The sequence below is a fragment of the Erigeron canadensis genome, chromosome 9, assembly GCF_010389155.1.
Source record: "Erigeron canadensis isolate Cc75 chromosome 9, C_canadensis_v1, whole genome shotgun sequence".
NCBI lineage: Eukaryota > Viridiplantae > Streptophyta > Magnoliopsida > Asterales > Asteraceae > Erigeron > Erigeron canadensis.
In genome coordinates, this window is record NC_057769.1 from 22,185,573 (window position 1) to 22,206,576 (window position 21,004).

The 21,004-nt window shown below is 34.0% G+C and overlaps 1 protein-coding gene and 1 long non-coding RNA gene across 2 annotated transcripts; one reads left to right on the forward strand and one right to left on the reverse strand.

Annotated features, from left to right (window-relative positions):
- Positions 1–4,171: 4,171 nt before the first annotated feature.
- LOC122581063 lies at positions 4,172–4,778 on the reverse strand. Its single transcript, XR_006320967.1, has 3 exons — positions 4,740–4,778; positions 4,562–4,613; positions 4,172–4,248 (listed from the first exon to the last, which is right to left on the reverse strand). It is a non-coding gene; the product is annotated as an uncharacterized LOC122581063 (long non-coding RNA).
- Positions 4,779–8,564: 3,786 nt separating this feature from the next.
- On the forward strand, positions 8,565–15,031 carry LOC122581436 (protein RETICULATA-RELATED 4, chloroplastic-like). Its single transcript, XM_043753669.1, has 8 exons — positions 8,565–9,289; positions 10,815–10,883; positions 10,970–11,101; positions 11,199–11,252; positions 11,347–11,391; positions 11,583–11,722; positions 14,601–14,726; positions 14,811–15,031. Exons 1-8 carry the CDS (start codon positions 8,753–8,755, stop codon positions 14,857–14,859), a joined length of 1,152 nt encoding a protein of 383 aa, XP_043609604.1. The 5' UTR covers positions 8,565–8,752; the 3' UTR covers positions 14,860–15,031.
- The last annotated feature ends 5,973 nt before the right edge of the window (positions 15,032–21,004 follow it).

Here is a 21,004-nt window from a genome sequence, read left to right on the forward strand (position 1 = left end):
TGCAACGAGTTTGGGTATCTATAGTATTTCGTTTACCTTGGCTTGTTGTTGGTTCTTATAAAATTCTTGAACAAATGTTTCTTTGTCAACGACGGATGTCAGTTCAATATTTGTCCCTTATATTATGAAATATAACGAACATTCGAATATTAAAGATAGAGCAATACTCTCCATTGTTGAGCATACGAATCGTTGGGTTTAGAAGGGAAGGGAAATAGTTTACATAATTTGTTTACGTTTTTAAGGAGTATCATTTTTTGATAATGGTAGTATTGGCAAAGTTTGTGTTCAACTAATAGATTCCTAGAGCGATACATGATAATGTGGAGAGTAAATTTACTTAAATTAACATTTTTTGTTATCTTTTTCTTTCTTTTTTTTTTCACTTTATTTTCTTACTACTTAAAATTCGATAGTATGGAAGGTTTTCCTTTTTAAATATAAGTTGATTGAAAAGGATAACTTTCTAGGCTTTCAAGAAATTACTAACTTATATGTGAATCTATATATATTTATAATTATATATTAAAGATATAATTGTAAAACGATATATTTTATTTCTTTTATTTTCCTTTCTTCTAAGTCGAGAATTTAATTAACTATTAACTATTTCCTTTTTTTTTTGTTAAGTTTCTTTTCAAATCAAAAATGCTTTTTATGTTTAGTTTTTTGTTTTTCCTTTCATTTCTTTTTTTTTTCCTTTTCTTTCCAACCACTTCTTTCTAATTCTTATACCAAACACAATTTCTTTTTTCAATACACACCTTCTGTTTCTGAGTTTCGATCACTATTGACGTCTATCACTAGTAGCCCAAAATTTAATCTCGGTACGAGTGAAGTTTCACTTGTAATGTTTTTGTGTGCTTTATCACTTGTGATTTTAAATACGATGTTGGTCGTATGTGATGTAACAAACGGGAAATCAAAAAGTTTGATAACAACTACGTATAAGTTTACGACGTATATAATTTTAGTATCTTACTATCTTCTTTCTTTATGTGTTACCCTATGTTTTAACATTTAGATTGTTTTCTTTGTTTTGTTCAAATTTATGTGGCAATTTTTATGGATCCTTTAGGGATGCTTTAAAAATACATCCTAATTGGGTGAAAATATTTTTTAGCTTTACATGTAAAGATATAAAATATAGACCGGTTAGGAAATTAACAAAATCACTAAGTAGTTCTATAATAAACACTGTTTCAAATGCATGCATTGTCATGCAACGAGTTTGGGTTTCGATAGTTTTCCGTTTACCTTGTGGTTGGTTCTTGTGCAATTCTTGCACAAAAGTTCCTTTGTCAACCACGGACGTGAACTCAATCTTTGATAGACGGAGATCTTGTTCCTTATATTGTGAAATATAAGGAGCACTTCAACATCAATCATAGTGTGATAATTGTTGTTGATGAACGTACAAATCATTGGGTTGATAAGGGAAGGGGAAGGCAAAGGAAATTCCAAAATTTGGTGAGGCTATTAGAGAGATCTCAAGAATGTACAGGAGTATCATTGTTTGATAATGGTAGCATTGACAAAGTTTGTGTTCAACTAATAGATTCATGGAGCATATATGTCAGCACATTGACATGTCTTGCGATTGCAACTAGCGTCGACCAGAATGACATTGAGACTATTTTAGATGGTATTGCCAAGGGAATCTCTCTGATGTTCCAAATTGAAGAAAGTTTTGATGCTCCTAGGAGCGTAGATTTTTGGGACAGTGTGTATAGAAAGCGTGTGTGGTTTAGGAAGTCGCTCGGAAATCCTGAATTTGCTAGGCTAACAAGAAGAAAGATACTAAATTCCTTCATCGAATTGGCCAAATCCACAGAGCGGAATCGCTCACCCGAAGAAGATCCGTGGAAGGTAGAAGCCACAGTAACAATGTTTTGTGTAGCAAGCACGATAGGCAATGACTTCGGAAGCAGGACAATATTTATGATAGGATCTGTGTTATAATATCTGACTTTATTTGTGTATGTCTCACCAACATTTTTGCATTGACTAGAGTGAAGGACCGTGCGTTGCACGGCTGGGCTTCACGGGTTGTTTTGTACGTTTGTAAGATTGTCTTATTTTGAAGTTTTTTATTGTTTAGTTCGAGTTTGATGTCTGTGCGATCACCATTAGTATATGACGGTTTAGAATGTGAAAGGTTAGCATTTACTCTACGTTTGGATGTTATTAATTGTTGAATGATCACCATTAGTATATGACGGTTTAGAATGTGAAAGGTTAGCATTAACTCTAAGTTTGTATTCCTATAAGTACTGAGTTGGGTTGGTTTTTTTTTCGTAAACAGGTTCTTCAAAAATGTCAAGTTTACCTAAAAAGTTGTTTGTAAGGTTAAGTGGGGAAGTATATTTGATTAATGGGTCCGAAAGTTGGTATTTTGTGGTGGTTCATTATAGAGAGTTTAGAGCGTATGTGTGTTGGATGGACAGATGGTAAGAAATCTAAGCATAATGTGGAGGAAGTGGTATTGTCGGATAATATTGAATGGATGGAAGAGTTAGTGCAAGTTGTACCGGATAATCTCTATTCTAGTAGTTTTTTTAGGGCCTTTGTACGTATATTCAGGAAAGAGTTGTTGTCTTAAAGGAAGATAAAATTACTGTGTCTGGTAGTTGATGCAGCTGAGAAGGCAAAGGTAAAAGAAGAGGTTGTTTCGGGTTCAAAGACGGTTGTTGATGATAATATTAGTGGAAATTAATGATTTTGTTTTCAAACTTTTGGACGGTTGGTCTGGTGAATGCTCTGTTTTTGCACTCACCGGTTGTTGGAGGTCAAAAGGATCAAGACTTGTATAACTTTTAGCCACCAAAAACTTATTATTGTGACAACAACTGACCAAAGTAAAACTTACTTCCCTGCCGATAACAAAAAATCAAAGCAAGTCTTAAAGAAACAGTAAAATATGTTGAAACATTTGGGATGAAAACTGAAATGTGTCGCACTAAAGGAGATTGTTTGGCATACTTGATTAAATTGCATTGAGTATCATGGATTTCTTAGTACTAATATATTGCAATACATATGTTGTTCCAAAAAAAAAAATACATATAGGGTGACATGAAAGATAAACATTAAAAACGAAAAAACTAAAACAAATCATACCTCAAGCTTATGAATTGCTACCAATAGATTACAATACACTGAGCTTGTCATTCATAAATCGACAAATTAGAAATAATTATTAATCAACCTTGACTATACCTTGCTATATTCTGGAATTGACTTGGTAGCTTTGTAGATCTGCTCCCAATGAAAATTCAGCCATGATTAAGTGCTTTAATCAGCAAGGTCATGAGATGGTAACTGTGAAGCATAGCATACTCGATCCATTATATATGGCTGGCCAGCCTCAAGCTGCACAAAACACACATCACATACTCATTCTGTGTTTGTAAGACAAAACTTTATAGGCAGCAAGCTTCATAATCAAGCTTACTTAGCACCCTACTTGAAGCATGACTAAACCAAATGTAACTATTCTTTCCAGATGCCCAATAAATCATTTTGATCATCATATCACCAAATTAGTTCCATTTTAAACTATATTCTGCGTCGCGTTAACTACAAAGGATTCAATAGAAATGTCAACTTAATCATTCTTCTTAGCTCTAATATCAACTACACTAACAACGTCAAAATTTAACCAATGCTTAATCTAAACAAAACCCACATCAAGATTAAAGATTATTACCTGACCAAAATAATTCCTAGATTTACATTAGCTCTATTATCAAGCAACAATGCACCAACCTACAAATTACCCACAACCCATAAATCACTGAACTTTATGACAAAAAAGAAAGCTATGTAAAATATAAAATAGTGTAATTTAATTATCAGATATATACATATATTGAAAAAAGATAAAACTATATATACATATACACATCATTATGGCTTTAGGAGCTGCAAAATGAAGAAGTGAATCAAGCCCACCAAAAGTTGGATATTTAGCTAATTTTTAATTACCATCAAGCAACAAAAGAACATCGAGCAAGAAGGAAAGCAGTTTCGCTATCTGAAACAAAAGAACATATTTCACCAAATCTATCAACCTCACTTCAAGAAAGCTCGATATTGCACGACAAACCTGATAATCATGTTGATTATGCCCTGCAATTGGGGTGCAAACCAAACCAGCCTTTTTTTGAAAGCCGGTAAAGCAACTGCAACACGTCTTGGGACCCACAACCTCCAAAGCAACTCATCGAATATGATAGCTAGCTCGCCCTACATGTTCAATTCTCTTTCTAAATGATTTTCAAACTCTAAATCGATTAGTCTAAAGGAACAATTATCTGGAATCAGAAACAATAATTGCATCAAACTAAATCAATGGAGTGTGCGACTAATTAATGATATTAGAATCTTATTGGACATTTTAAGTTATATCATGATTGTCATATAATCACCTTAAAGAGCCCGAAGACAAACAATAACAGAAATAAACATCAATAAATAAAATAACAATAACAGGAATTAGGAAATTAAATGATAAAATTGGTAACCAAGGTGTGTTTGAAAATTCTAATAAAAACTTAACCTTAATATTGTTTTTAGATATTCAGATTTATGATAAATTCAATCTTTATGTCCTGCAACAAAAATTCCAAAAAAGTGAATTAGAAGATGACGAATCAACGAATGAAAGAGAGTAATTAAGAGAAACTGAAAAGAATCGAGAGAAATAAAAAAGAAAATTTTAGATATCAAATAGTTACAGAGGACGATTTGTATTTCTATTTGATCCATCATAATACCCTTTAAGCAGCGTGGTTTGGATCAGTGGTAAACACCCTGACCCGTGGAGACAGAGGTCAAGGGTTCAATCTCATCCCACGCAAAGGCCGGAGGTCCTTTTCTATCATTTAGGTAGAAAATGGAAGCAGCATCTCTACCTTGATAGGGGTAAGGTCTGCCTACATCTTAACTTCCCTCATACACCGTCGAGGTATTGGGGCGCGGAAGGCGACACTGAGCAGTTACTTCTACTTCCATCATAATACCCTTTATTCATTATCCTTGAAACCATATGTCAAAATCAGTCGGCAAGAGAAAACGAAGATTACCTCAATAAATCAACAATAGATATAAAGAAAAAAATATCACAAATTAAAACTACAAAGATAAGCATAAGATCGAAGATAAAGAAAATACATACATACATTCATGATACAGTGGCATGAAAATGATGTAAACAAATCCTGATCAATAACGATATGAAGATTCACCTGCAATTAACATCAACCCAATTGTAAAACTAATCATAAAAAACACTAATTAAACTAATAGAAATCAACACTATACAAAATTATATTTACAAATATGAAACTATCTAGTTAGTGAAATACGAATGCAAAAACAGAAAAGAGTGTGATAAGAAAACTAAAAGAAGATGGCGCTCATCAAGAAAATCATTAAATTCATATTACATTATTACCTCACTTAATGTTGCATCTTAACACATCTCCTTTGTCCTTCAAACGTCCCTTGGGCTTCCATTCTAAACCGGCTGGACTATGAACACCCAAAAGTTATAATTATTATATTAAGATGATTGAGTTTTATAATAAAACCATAAACAAATTTTGTTTTTTAACAAATCGGCAGCCTGTTTCGATGAAGGAAAGAAAAGAGGAAAGAGTTTTTTATTTTTTTGTAATTTTAATCAAGGGGTTTTTGGTTTTTTTTTTTTTTAAAAATCGGCAACCTGTTTGGGTTGGGCACGGCTAACACATGAATGAATGGGCTTTGGGCAACAAATTAGATGATGGGCCTTTAACAACACAATCAACGAATTATGAAATAAAGAAAACCATATCAAATAATTAACCCTTATTAAGTATACAACACCATGAACTAATTATGTGTACATATCAAATAATTAACCCTCATTAAGTACCTTAATAAGTACCATCAATGAAACGATAGAAATCGGCAAAATTTCCCACTCCCATGATAGAACTTTTAGATATATATAGATACGTTTAAGGGTTAAGCATTTGGAAGTGTAAGTAACTTTTATATTTTTCCTATTGTGTGAATGTAAATTTCATTTGGTTCATTGTATGTAACTAACCCGTTAAATTTGAACGATTAATGTAAAATTTTTATGTTGACCAATAAAAACTTTTACGTGGCATCTCATATAGTGTGCCACGTATACACTTTTAGATTAATCGTTCAATTTAGCAAGTTAGTTACATACAATGAACCAAATGAAAGTTACATTCACACAATAAAAAAAATGTAAAAATTACTTACACCCCCAAATACTAAACCCTACGTTTAAAATGCAAAAATGGTGTAATGAAAAGAAAGAGATAAGTCCATCAAGTTCCCACCCCCCCCCCCCCCCCCCCCCCCCCCCCCGGTTGGACGGCGGCTGATACCACTAATGGCGTACTTATTTTCAAAGCAATCGTTAAACACCATTTGCATTCATATGTAATTTCTAAAAAATTTAAAGGTAATTCAGCTTCCACCTTTGCTAAAGTTATCATGTACCAGACTAAGATCTACGACTTCGAATAATCTTCAATTTCACATTTTTCATACAGGTATATCGACAAGGAGACCAGAAACATAGCCATGATTATGCTTTTATCGTTGATTCCATGCAACGGTGGAATTACTTGCGTTAATGGTCACATTATTGTTTTGTTTCCACTAGTAGTTTCGGGTGTACGTGTCTCTTCTTGCATACTTTGCTTATCAGGTTTGAGAATTTATCTAGCTAGTTTTTCTTTCTACTATAAGTCGATGTGTTTTTGTAGTGTTAAAACACATTTATGGATATTGTGCTTAATTTTTTTTTTTCCAGGTTAGGAGTTTGGCATACTTAAAGCAAGAAAACTTGCGAACCAGGTTTCTCTATCATGTCCAAAGGCTTGCACAAGATGATCTTATCAACGAAATTGTCATGCCGAGGCAAGTTCTTTGAGATTTTCAGATTTATGAGTTCTGACATCAATTAGTCATTGGGAACTGATTTGTAGTTTATTTGGGTTTGATATGCAGCCATTCCGATGATTGTGAAAGATAATGTAACACCAGTTATTTCAAAAACCTGAATTTTTAAATTTTTTTGCCAAACGGTGTTTAAACAAAGCGGAAATAGATAACTTAAAAACTTCCCCATCCGTAACGGATGGTACCTTTCATAAAACGGTATTACCAAGTACATCATCAAAACAATATAAATGAAATCCAAGTTATGGCACCAACATAAATGTCATCATTATTATATATATATATATATATATATATAAGACTGTTAGGTACCTAAGTTTAGATGTCAGACACTCACATATTAATTTTTTAAACTATAAAAATCATGGGGCCAAACGTTTATTCATTAAACAATAAATAATAAAATATCAGTATGTGATGGGTTCCACACCTAAGGTTAGGTGTCGGACAACCTTATGTTCCCTTTTCCCTTTATATATATATATATAATCGGGTTTGAGTATGTATATATATATATATTTAGATCCAAAATTTTTACATATATGTATATATAAATCGTATTATGTATGTATATATATACCCGAAATCTTCACAAAAATATATATACACACATATATATAAATCGGTTTTGAGTATAAATATATGAATATATATCCGAAATCCTTTAAAAATCCGAGAACTTTGGTCTGAAAGCATTTAGATCCGAATTCTTTAGAACCAAAAATCATTGTTTTCTGTTTAGATTAATGAACTTCTATGTTTTTCATATTCATATATGTATATATGCCGAAAACATGTGAAAACCGAATGTGTATGTGAAATAATGGAAGATTTTGGTTAGGTCTAGTATAGATCCGGGTTGTAAATCGTGTTTTTGGTCTTGAAATCATGTTCTTTTTCTTCCTTGTGACCGGATCTAGTCTTGTTTGTGGGTTGAGGTTCGGTCAACACCAGTCAAACCGGTCGAAATACACTTTTTAGATCCAAAAACTGATTTGTTTGGATTTTTTTTTATGAAATAACTAGCTTATATATATCTTTCTATATAACTATTATGATTATTATAATTAGTTTTTGTAATAAATATATAGAATAATTTGAAAGAAAATAATTTTTCCACAAACAGTTACACTATTAATGTATTAAACATTTTTACATACACAAACAAAGAAAGTTTTTTCTTTAAACTTTCTTTATTTTTTCTATTGAAAATTACTAAAACAATTCAAGTTTTTATTATATTAAATAAAAAAATATATCTCAAACTTAATATTTCCATAACCAAACTTTTAAAAAAATATGTTTATGACAATAAAGATGATATTTATATGTATTCTTATTTATTTTTCTTTATTTTTAAATACAAGTTACAAATATATCATTTAAATTTTTTTGATGTAAGTACCAAAATGGGAGTCCGCGCTGCCCCATAGTAAAACCGTCCGCACTTTTATCTATCACCGGTGAATGTCGAGTGACATGATGGGAATCCATAATGTGTGGTTTGAAAACAACAGTTGACTGACTAAAAATATATAGTATAATATAATATTTTCCATACATAGAACTAGCTGTTCAAGTCAGTCAGCAGTCATCTTCTCCTTCCCCTTCCATTTTAACTTCCACAAACACCCTCTCTCCATATATATATATATACACACACACATATATACATACACTTTCTCATTACACACATATATATACAAAATATATAATTCAGACAGGAAGGAGGAGAGAGAAAGAATATCATCAGCATAATCACATGGCAGTGTGTAGCATCCGATCTTTCTCTCTCCAATCACCCACCACCCATCTCCATCACCCCACCACCACAACCACCACCCGGATCAACCTCAATTTCATCACCACCACTCATAAACCATCTCATCATCATTACTCTTTTTCCCTTACCAACCGCTCTAACCGTCCTACCCCACCACTAACCATCTCATTTTCCGGCGGCGGCGGTGGCAGTGGTGGTCTTCACGGTGGTGGTGGAGATGGAAGTGATGATAATGGAGAAGATGGTGATGATGATGCTGAAGAGAAAAACAAAAGGGAAGCAATGCTTGTGTTAGCTGAAGCTGGAAGGAGCTTAGAAAGTATTCCTAAAGATATTGCAAAGTCAATAAGTAATGGAAAGATTCCCGGGTCAATTGTGACGAGGTATTTGGAACTCGAAAAGTCAGCGGTGTTTCGATGGTTGCTTCAGTTTGGTGGGTTTAAGGAAAGATTGCTTGCTGATGATCTTTTCTTAACCAAAGTTGGTATTGAATGTGGTGTTGGCATTTTTACTAAGGTTTGTTAATTAATCTCTTGTTTAATCTTTTTCTTTGTTTAGAACTTAGTTATGGTTGGATTATGAATTGATTGATGCATTTTAGATATGTACAATTATTAATTGATAATCGGTGAATTTAAGAATATTTGAAGTAGTGTAGAAGTAGGAATATTAAATTTAGGGATATTTCTGTTGTGAATTTAAGAATACTAGATGGGTGTCCGCCCGTTGCAGCGGCAAAAATAGACAATGTTCGAGCTGTTGTGACTATGTTAATTTCAAATCAGATACTCAATCTGAACTTTTATTTGTATGATAGTTTTTGCCAATAACAAACAAAATTTTTTTTTTGACGAACAAACAAAATTTATTAAGTCTGAAACTTGGGTAAGAGTATTTAGTCATAGTGTATAGAATGGAAATAGGATTGTATGAAATTGGATGGTAAATTAGACATATCAGATTCTTAAAAGTTTAAGGAGGGAGGGTCGGTTTGTTTTATAAGGAAGTATAGATTTTGGGGTTTTGTAGGAGTATGACTAGAAATGGAGCAACTTTTAGCCATTAAAAAAAAATAGAAATTCCCACGAAATTTGGATATCGCGTTGTTAAGAGAATCCAAACAAAGTTATGGTTATATCACGATATATTGATATTGATATGTAGTTACATATATGATATGCCTAAAGATAGGCTAGTTTAAAAGCTTCCTAAAAGGTTGGAACCTCACTGCATAAAAATACTAGGATGACGAGGGAACTAGGAAACTCCGCAGAAAAATGGTTAGGCTGTATATATTAGAGCCAAATGGTCGTCTTTCTGTGTATCTTGAACATGGATCCCTCCCTATAACCCTTTTATGATTTTTGGTATTAGTAAAATGCAAATAACTGAAATGATTGAAATATAGTTTTATTGTCACAATTTTGGAAAAAAGAACCACCCCACTTTTTGAACAAAACTGTTTAGCGGAGGCAACCAACACCTGCCAATGAGATTAAATTGGAAGAGTAAACAAATGATTTAAAGCTTGATCAATGGTATAAACCTGAGACCCACATACATATATGGGTGAACTGTATAGAAGTTTATGGACTACTCACACGATCTTCTTTGGTTTTAAAAACGAATCTATCAGGCTTAAATTGGGTTTTGTACGAGATGGGATTTGTTTAAGACTTGCAATGAATCATCATTTGTTTAAGAAGGCATACTCAAATGCTTTTTCTCCTGCCACTTTTGTTATTGCTGATGATTTTCATTTCACATAATTTCTTATCAAATGCAACAATCTTGGAGATGGTTAGGGAAACGTTTGAAAACAGTCATGGAATACCCCGGTTACGCCACATATATCTGAGTCAATAAAAAAACTTACCTTTTCCGTGTAACCTCATAGGGAAAACCTAGTCTGTTTTACTTACCTAAGGCAAAAATCAATTCCTTGTGAGTTGTGACATACATTGAGAAATGTTGACTTTTGTGATCAGTGTTGTTGTGGATTTTTTCTTTCCGTTCTTTTAACATTATGGTGGTTTTATAGAGTGCTGCAGAGTTGGAAAAGAGAAGGGAAAACTTCACTAAGGAGCTGGATTTTGTTTGTGCTGATGTGGTATGCTATAGATTACCCTTTCTCTTTAAATTAATATTTAAAAATGTTTAAGGATTTTGGTTTATGCTAATAAAAGATTGTTTCAGATAATGGCTATAATCGCAGATTTTATGCTCGTGTGGCTTCCTGCTCCTACGGTTTCTCTTAGAGGACCTGTTGCAGTTAATGCTGGACTAATTGCCAAGTACTTCTCTGGATGCCCTGATAATGCATTCCAGGTGCCAATTGATTCTATCTTTATTTTTTCATTTTTTTCATAATGAAAAAGACAAGTGTAGTCCGAGTTGACTTAGACTATTATAATCACATGTGCAGGTTGCTTTGGCTGGTACATCCTATTCATTCTTGCAGAGAATTGGGGCAATAGTAGTATGTATCTATCATAATATATTACCGTTTTTATTGTTTTATGTTGTACTACTATTCAGCTCTATTTTAATCTCATCTCGTGTTGTTTCTGTAGCGTAATGGAGCGAAGCTCTTTGCAGTTGGGACTGGTGCATCTCTTGTAAGTGAACATAGTATTAACAGGTTTCTTAACTTTTTAATTCAATGTAGTAGATTATCTTAAATTAAAGATTGTGAGATCATGAACCAAACTGTCATGGTTGATAGGGTAATAATAATATATACTCTCAATCCCTGGTTTCTATTTGAAGGTATAATTGTGGCGACTTACACTGATGTACTTTATCTCAGGTTGGGACGGGTGTAACAAATGTCTTGATTAATGCAAGGAAGGCCATTGATAAATCTTACGCTGTTGAAGCCGAGGACCTACCTGTATTATCCACTAGTGTGGCCTATGGTGTCTATATGTCGGTTTCTAGTAACCTTAGGTACGTTTCGATACTGCAAGTCTGCAACCATTCCTTACACTACAAAGAGGAACTATAGAAAAGACTCCAAAATCAAAATGAACATAATTAAGTCTACTTTAGGTAGGACAGGCTGAAGTAGGAAAACAAAGTAATCCCTACTTATTGAAAATAATTTCTTCATTAGGGGAATCTTACAGCTCTTGCTTTAAAGGTTATTGTGCATGTGCTATAGGCTATAGTGAGGCTACTTGAAAATTAGGATGACTAGAGGCACTCAATTACTAGACTTGTTATACGATAACATACAACATAATGAATATCCGTAAAAATATGAACATAACGGACACAGGGCATCTCTAAGGACTCGAACATCTTTAAGGGTCTTGACCACTCCAATCATTGGTAGAAACCTTAGCTTAGGGTCAAGACCACTCCAATCATTAGTAGGTTCGCTAGCTTTTGCTATCTTTTTTTCCATTTTTATTTTTTATGCTCCTAATGTTTTGGGGCATCCCGACAATTATATACCTGCTAATCCGATGTCCACTCCGCCTCATATTGTACCGGAATGGTATTTCCTACCGATCTATGCCATTCTTCGTAGTATACCTGACAAAGCGGGAGGTGTAGCCGCAATAGCACTAGTTTTTATATGTCTATTGGCTTTACCTTTTTTTAAAAGTATGTATGTACGTAGTTCAAGTTTTCGCCCGATTTACCAAGGAATATTTTGGTTGCTTTTGGCGTATTGCTTACTACTAGGTTGGATCGGATGTCAACCTGTGGAGGCACCATTTGTGACTATTGGACAAATTTCCTCTTTAGTTTTCTTCTTGTTCTTTGCCATAACGCCCATTCTGGGACGAGTTGGAAGAGGAATTCCCAATTCTTACACAGATGAGACTGCCTGAAAAGTGAGATATTCTGACACCCATCCTTTGAGAGTGAGTATTACACCAAGAATTGACAAGCCTTTAGTTGTACGAGTTGTATCTTTTCTATTTCTTACCTGACTTTGATGAAAGAAAGCATTCCGGGAACAGGAATAAGAGTAAAGGCCTTCCTTGTCATTGTAGTAGGCTTGTTTGCAAGAGAAAAGAAGCAGCTTCAATGATGCAATCAGACCTGTGAGAGTAAGCATGAGAAGCCAGTCTGTCTGCAATTGAGTTGCCTTGTCTATAGATGTGAGAAACCATCATGCCAGAAGACAATAAGCTGATGCATTCTCTGATCAAGTAAAGCACATGTCAAGCTTGGTTTTAAAAAGCGATAAGCGCACAAAAGCGATAGGGTCCATTTCGGAAGCGCAAAAGCGGCGAGCTTTTCGTACGCAAGGCGCACACTTATGAAGAAATTTTATAAATTATTTATATAGTATTTATAAACACATAAAATACCAAAACAACATCAGTAAGATACTCGTTTAAGTCTGACTTTGATCAAATTTGGTATTTGAAAAGAAATTCTCAAAAGATTGTTGTTCTCGTTGAGGAAAAAGAAAAAAAAGATCAATCTTGTTGAGAAAGAAGAGGTAAGAAACAAAAATTACTTATTTATACAAAAAAAATCCTCTTGTGTACAAAAAGCTCACGCTTTTTAGCGCTTTTTGGCGCCTAGGCTCACAAAAAAGGCCCAAAAGCGCGCGCTTTTTGTACACCCTGCGCCTTGAGTACCAAAAAGCTCCAAGGCTTGAGCCTAGGTGCGCCTAGCGCTTAAGCGCGCCTGAGGCGCGCTTTTTAAAACCAAGATGTCAAGGGGTGGATATGAGACCAAGGATGGAGTCCACCATAACTTTGGAATCAGATTCGATGTCATTCACTTGGATGCCCTTATCAAAACATAGTTTGAACCCATCTCTGAGAGCTCTAGTCTCAGCCATCATGTTAGTATCATTGTGATAGAATGAAGAGAAGGAAAAAAAAAATTGACCTTAACTCTTTCTCAGGATACCAGCACCTGCACTCTCTCATTGAGTTTGGTACATTTTGGGGGAGGAGGATTTGATCCATATCCCGCTTTTCTTTCCCTTCGGGCTCCTTATTCCGAGACTGTTCTTTATCACGATTCTTCTGAGGCTTTCCAAGCAACCCTGTTGACTCGGAGTATTCAACCCCCCAATGATTGGAGTGGTCAAGACCCTTAAAGATGTTCTACCAATGATTGGAGTGGCATCTCTAAGGGTCTTGACCACTCCAATCATTGGTAGAAACCTTAAATTAGGAGTCAGTGCCTATCAATAGATTTACAACAACACTACAACACGATCAACCAGTATAAAAGACTGGTCTATATTAGGACATATGTAATTAGTATCACCATAATCAGGAATACATTCGTCTTTACTCCTGGTATCAAAAGAACAAACATGTATTGAAAGATCACTTTGCTAAACCCATGATATGAGTAACAAGTCATTGGTATCATTGGTGAAAATGACTAAAACGGTCAGCTGTAAATCTTAAAATTCCAAATAAAAATTCAATTTCCATCCTAAATGAAGATAAGCAAGGATTTTATGAGAGAATATAGACCCTATAGTCTAAAAGAAGATGAGTTGTTTCATATCCATAGTGGATATCTTAAGGATCTAAAAAGTCAAATGATCAAATTTTTAGTGACTACGTTAAAAAAGATATGGATGCGTGGGGTGAAATTCTCATACAAGTCCTTTTATCATGAACATGTTACAAATAATCTGTTTGAATTAACATACAGAAAAAACAGAGCAGTATATTACCACAAAGTCCGAAGACTCATATGACTCAAGTACTCAAGTCATTGATTATTATTTGGAGTTGGAACCCTGATTCATTCTCTTTTTCTTTACTTAATATATACTTTAGTTCTTGTTTAGTTTATTCTATAGTTTACATGGTTTGAGCTATATGTCGTACAGGTACCAAGTACTGGCTGGGGTTATTGAACAGCGAATGTTAGAACCGTTGTTGCACCAACACAAGCTCGTTCTGAGTGCGATATGCTTTGCAGTCAGAACAGGCAACACATTTCTTGGGTCACTAATGTAAATTACTCCTAAAACATCAAACATCCTATGTAACACTTATGTAATATTCCTTTTTTAACCTCTCTATTACATGGTTTACAGGTGGGTTGATTATGCACGTTGGATTGGAATCCAAAGGAGTCGGGAATGATCAAAGGATGGTCACTGATCTATGCCGTTGCTTTCACTGATATGATTCTGTACATGTATGCGATGGTAGATCGGAATAAAGTGATAATTTGTCATTTCAATAGCTTCTCTACACTGGTGATAAGTGTAAATTTGCTTGTAGAGGTATTTATATTATTATTTCGTCGGACAAACATGCTTGCTATTTTGCAGTGACTTTTGAGAAAGTGTTTTTGCTTTGTTGAGTGAGTTTATACTCCTACAACAATAAACTCTTAGAATATAAGCATATAATCATACATAATCACGAGTACTCGCAACGGAAGAAATTGAAACATATATGCAATCAAATTAATTAACAAAGACTAGAATTGAGTCGTGTACCTTATGCAAGTTCCAATTAAGATAATAATAATAAGATTATTGTTAATGCTTAGGGTTTAAAGCAAAACCCCTTTACGATCGCATACTAGACACCCTGGATAACGTATGCTAGTACCCGATCATAAACCAAACAAACCTTTTGCTTGAACCTTAAACTTCAAAGTCGAAATACCCTAATGAAAGGGAATTTTCGGCCACTTCAAAGAATAAGGAAGAAAAGGAGAGAAAACTTATGTGAAAAAGTATGTGAAAAACCAAGAATTCAGCCTCTATTTATAGAACTTAATTAGGGTTAATCTTTCTTGGAAAATAAGCTAGATAAAGGCTTACAAGGCCTTTGTTATGGCCGGGCTCCCCTTAAGACTTAGGGCCCAAATCCATTTTTTAATTTCACATTTTAATCCTCCTCCTTAATCAATTAAATATAATTAACCCTTTAATTATGTTTAATTAATCATTTCGTGATCAAACTAATCAATATATTACTTTAATATATCAATTAATATTATCGAGTTACCGTGTCATTTCGTGTGACCAGTAAGCTTAAATTATTCCCGGATATTCGATTTATAATAAAATGATCACACTCCAACAGCTCCCAGGCAATAACATTGGTTGGCGTCTAGCAACACTCCAAAGCTCCCAGAAATATTTAAGAATAGATTCTTAAATTGCCAAGTTGAAATGATTTAGTCTTTAATATCCCTTTGTTCAGATACTCTTGTTAATTATGAATATGGATCAATGTCATTTCATAATTTAACGATTATGTTTCTCATTTCTACAATTAATTAAGATTACCAAATTAGTCAAGACAACTTCTTGAGTTCATTTGGGTGTGGCCACACAAACATCTTCAATTAATTAATGAGGGCACCAAATGGTATCATACTTCAGTTGCAAATTGAAGGAACAACCCTGTATTGACTACAAGTGTCTGGCCATGTCGTTTTCCTGACATTTATGAAAATAGTCATTTATTACTGCCTTGTTCAGGACAGATAGGAACTATATCAAGAAATGCAATCCACACATGCATAACTCATTTGTATCTCAAGTCAAAGGATAAATAAAGTAACCATTTCACGAATCTCATTTAATGACGCCAATCCATAAAATGATAATTCGTTCTGTGGGGTAAGTCTAATATTCATCTTTTAAATATCATGTGAGTTTGGTACGATCCACCATCTTCAAAATATTCCCTTAAATATTTTCACCAATCTCTCACAATTGTCTTACTTTAATTATATTCCCATATAATTAATCGACAATAGACATTTAGAATATTCAACTAATATTCATGGATTTAAACATGCAAACATAGGACACAAATATTATAAAAATGAAACCACTTATACCGCGTATAAAAATTCATTTATTGAAAATAACAATTGTTTAACATCCCATTATCCAAATACCAATCACAGATTTACATGATATAACTAGCAGTAACCTATGCCCACGGCATACTTATTGACCTTTCATTTTGGCAATACCTTTGTAAAAGGATCCGCTAAGTTATAATCTGTGTGAACTTTGAGTAATTTGATTTCACGGAATTCGCTATGCTCACGAACGTAGTGATATCTTCTCAGGTAATGTCTGACACCTTTCTGAACCCCAACTTCATTGGCAATGATAATTTCTCCCAAATTATCACAGTATAGTTCCATAGGTGTGTTATTTGAGGATTATCATGTTAAAATCCAAAAATAAACTTTCTAATCCAGACAACCTTCATGTCATCTTCTCTGAGATGACAATATACTCAGACTCTATCACATCCATAGCAACTGCGGTTTGCTTTTAGCTTAAAGCATTCCATCGTGTCTTCATTTAAAATGAAGACGTATTCCGACTGATATTCTTGAAACATCTTCATCAGTCATGAAATCCAACATCACAAATTCTATTACCATTTGAATTTTGATCAGGATTTCAACCATACACCAAGAATAATTCTTTAGTAGCCCGCATGTACTTAAGAATATTTTTCACGGCAGTTCACTGATCCACTCTGGTATTTTGCTGATATCGGCTAACAATATTTTGAGCGAAACACAACTTCAGGTCTAGTGCATCTTACCGCATACATGATAGATCCCACAGTCGAAGCATAAGGAACTCATTGCACACGCTCCACCTTTTCAGGTGTAGAAGCACCGTTCTTGCTAGATAAATTAAGTCCTTTTTGCATAGGCAAATTCTCGCGCTTAGAATTTTCCATCTTGAATCTCTTCAAGATCTTATCTATATACGCACTTTGACTTAATCCAATCAACCGTTTACTTCTATCTCTATAGATTTTGATTCCAAGTATGAATGCTGCTTCACCCAAGTCTTTCATAGCGAAACACTTTCCAAGATAAGATTTAACGTCTTTCAACATTGGAATGTGATATCCTATTATCAATATGTCATCGACATACAAGACAAGGAAAGTAACATTACTCCCACTAGCTTTGCGATATACACATGGCTCATTAGGATTCTGAACAAAATCAAACTTTTTGATCTCTCCATCAAACCTTTTATTCCAACTCCTTGATGCTTGCTTTAGTCCATAAATGGACCTTTGAAGCTTGCATACTTTGTTGGGATATTTAGGATCGACAAAACCTTCTGGTTGTACCATATAGACTTCCTCGTCTAGAAAACCATTTAAGAAAGCGGTTTTGACATCCATTTGCCATATCTCAAAGTCATAGTACGCTGCTATGGCTAAGATGATCCTAATAGCTCTAATGTCCGCAACGCGAGAAAAGGTTTCCTCATAATCAACTCCAAAGAGTTGAGTATAACCTTTCGCCACAAGACGAGCTTTATAGGTGTGTACATTTCCATCCATGTCGGTCTTCTTCTTGAAGATCCACTTACACCCAACAGTTCTACCATTTGGTGGAAGATCAACCAAGCTCCAGACTTGATTGTCTTTCATGGATTTCATTTCCACATTCGCAGATTCAAACCATTTGTCAGATTACGGATCTGATAATGCAGCATTGAAATTAGGAGGTTCATTCAAATCTCCTACCACGTGTTCTTCAGACTCAATCATAAGATTTCATGCTTAGGGTTTAAAGCAAAACCCCTCTACGATCGCACATTAGACACCCCGCATAACGTATGTTAGTACCTGATCACAAACCAAACAAACCTTTTGCTTGAACCTTAAACTTTAAAGTCGAAATACCCTAATGAAAGGGAATTTTTGGCCACTTCAACGAGAAAGGAAGAAAAGGAGAGAAAACTTATGTGAAAAAGTATGTGAAAAACCAAGAATTAAGCCTCTATTTATAGGACTTAATTAGGGTTAATCTTGCTTGGAAAATAAGCTAGACAAAGGCTTACAAGGCCTTTGTTATGGCCGGCCCCCCCTTAAGACTTAGGGCCGAAATCCATTTTTTAATTTCACATTTTAATCCTCCTCTTTAATCAATTAAATATAATTAACCCTTTAATTAAGTTTAATTAATCATTTCGTGATCAAACTAATCAATATATTACTTTAATATATCAATTAATATTATCGAGTTACCGTGTCATTTCGTGTGACCCCGTAGGCTTAAATTATTCCCGGACATGCGATTTATAATAAAATGATCATACTCCAACATAAACTTTCCTCACCTTCAACTTGAACTATATAGTGTTGATCACAACAAATTTTGCTTATAATTCAATCTTCCTACACTAACTTTATATGGAACAATAAATTGGATTGGGACCTTGTGGGCATGTGGTAGTGTACCGCTCTGTTTTTGCAAGTCATTGCCTATATTGCATCACAATTGATATCAAAACAGATTCAAACAACATGCCATGATAAGAGGACAACCATGTCTATTAATGTAATGACTTCTTTAGATATATCCACTATGTATGTATATAAAACAACCCATCTTCATAGACTATAGGATTGTTTTTTCTCTCTTTAATTAGTTGTATTTGGAAATTTTATTTTTTAAAGCCGGACTGTTTTAGTCATTTTCATCAATGATTTGTTAATCATACATAATCACGAGTAAGCGCAACGGAAGAAATCGAAAAATATATGCAATCAAATTAATTAACAAATAATAGAATTGAGTTGTGTACCTTATGCAAAGCTCCAATAAAGATAATAATAATAAGATTATTATTCATGCTTAGGGTTTAAAGCAAAACCCCTCTACGATCGCACACTAGACACCCCGAATAATGTATGCTAGTACCCGATCACAAACCAAACAAACCTTTTGCTTGAACCTTAAACTTCAAAGTCGAAATACCCTAATGAAAGGGAATTTCGGCCACTTCAAAGAGAAAGGAAGAAAAGGAGAAAAAGCTTATGTGAAAAATAATGTGTGAAAAATCTTAAACTTAACACTCTATTTATAGGACATAATTAGGTTAAAGTTTACTTGGAAAATAAGCTAGACAAAGGCTTACAAGGCCTTTGTCATGGCCGGCCCCTTTAAGCTTTTAGGGTCCAAAGTCCATTTCCAATTTTCACATTTTAATCCTCCTCTTTAATCAATTAAATATAATTAACCCTTTAATTATGTTTAATTAATTATTTCGTAATCAAACTAATCAATATATTACTTTAATATATCAATTAATATTATCGAGTTACCGTGTCATTTCGTGTGACCCTATAGGCTTAAATTATTTCCGGACATGAGCTTTATAATAAAATGATCACACTCCAACAACTCCCACTTGAGCATGTTATTATAAAGACAATAACATTGGTTGGCGTCTAGCAACACTCCAATGCTCCCAGAAATATTTAAGAATAGATTCTTAAATTGCCAAATTGAAATGATTTAGTCTTTAATATCTCTTTGTTCAGATACTCTTATTAATTATGAATATGGATCAATGTCATTTCATAATTTAACGATTATGTATCTCATTTCTACAATTAATTAAGATTACTAAATTAGTCAAGACAACTTCTTGAGTTCATTTGGGTGTGGCCACACAAACATCTTCAATTAATTAATGAGGGCGCCAAATGGTGTCATACTTCAGTTGCAAATTGAAGGAACAACCCTGTATTGACTACAAGTGTCTGGCCATGTCGTTTCTTAACATTTATGAAAATAGTCCTTTATTACTACCTTGTTCAGGACAGTTACGAACTATATCAAGAAATGCAATCCACACATGCATAACTCACTTGTATCTCAAGTCAAAGGATAAATAAAGTAACCATTTCACGAATGTCATTTAATGACGCCGATCCATAAAATGATAATTCGTTCTGTGGGGTAAGTCCAACATTCACCTTTTGAATATCATGTGAGTTTGGTACGATCCACCATCTTCAAAATATTCCCTTAAATATTTTCACCAATCTCTCACAATTGTCTTACTTTAATTATATTCCCATATAATTAATCGACAACGGACGTTTAGAATATTCAACTAATATTCATGGATTAAACATGCAAATATAGGACACAATTATTATAAAAATGAAACCACTTATACCGCGTATAAAAATTCATTTATTGAAAATAACAATTGTTTAACATCCCATTATCCAAATACGAATCACAGATTTACATGATGTAACTTAGCAATAACCTATGCCCACGACATACTTATTGACCTTTCCTTTGCACAATGCCTTTGTAAAAGGATCCGCTAAGTTATGATTTGTGTGAATTTTGAGTAATTTGATTTCACGCAATTCGCTTTGCTTAAGAACGTAGTGATATCTTCTCAGGTAATGTTTGGCACCTTTCTGAACCCCAGGTTCATTGGCAATGATAATTGCTCCCGAATTA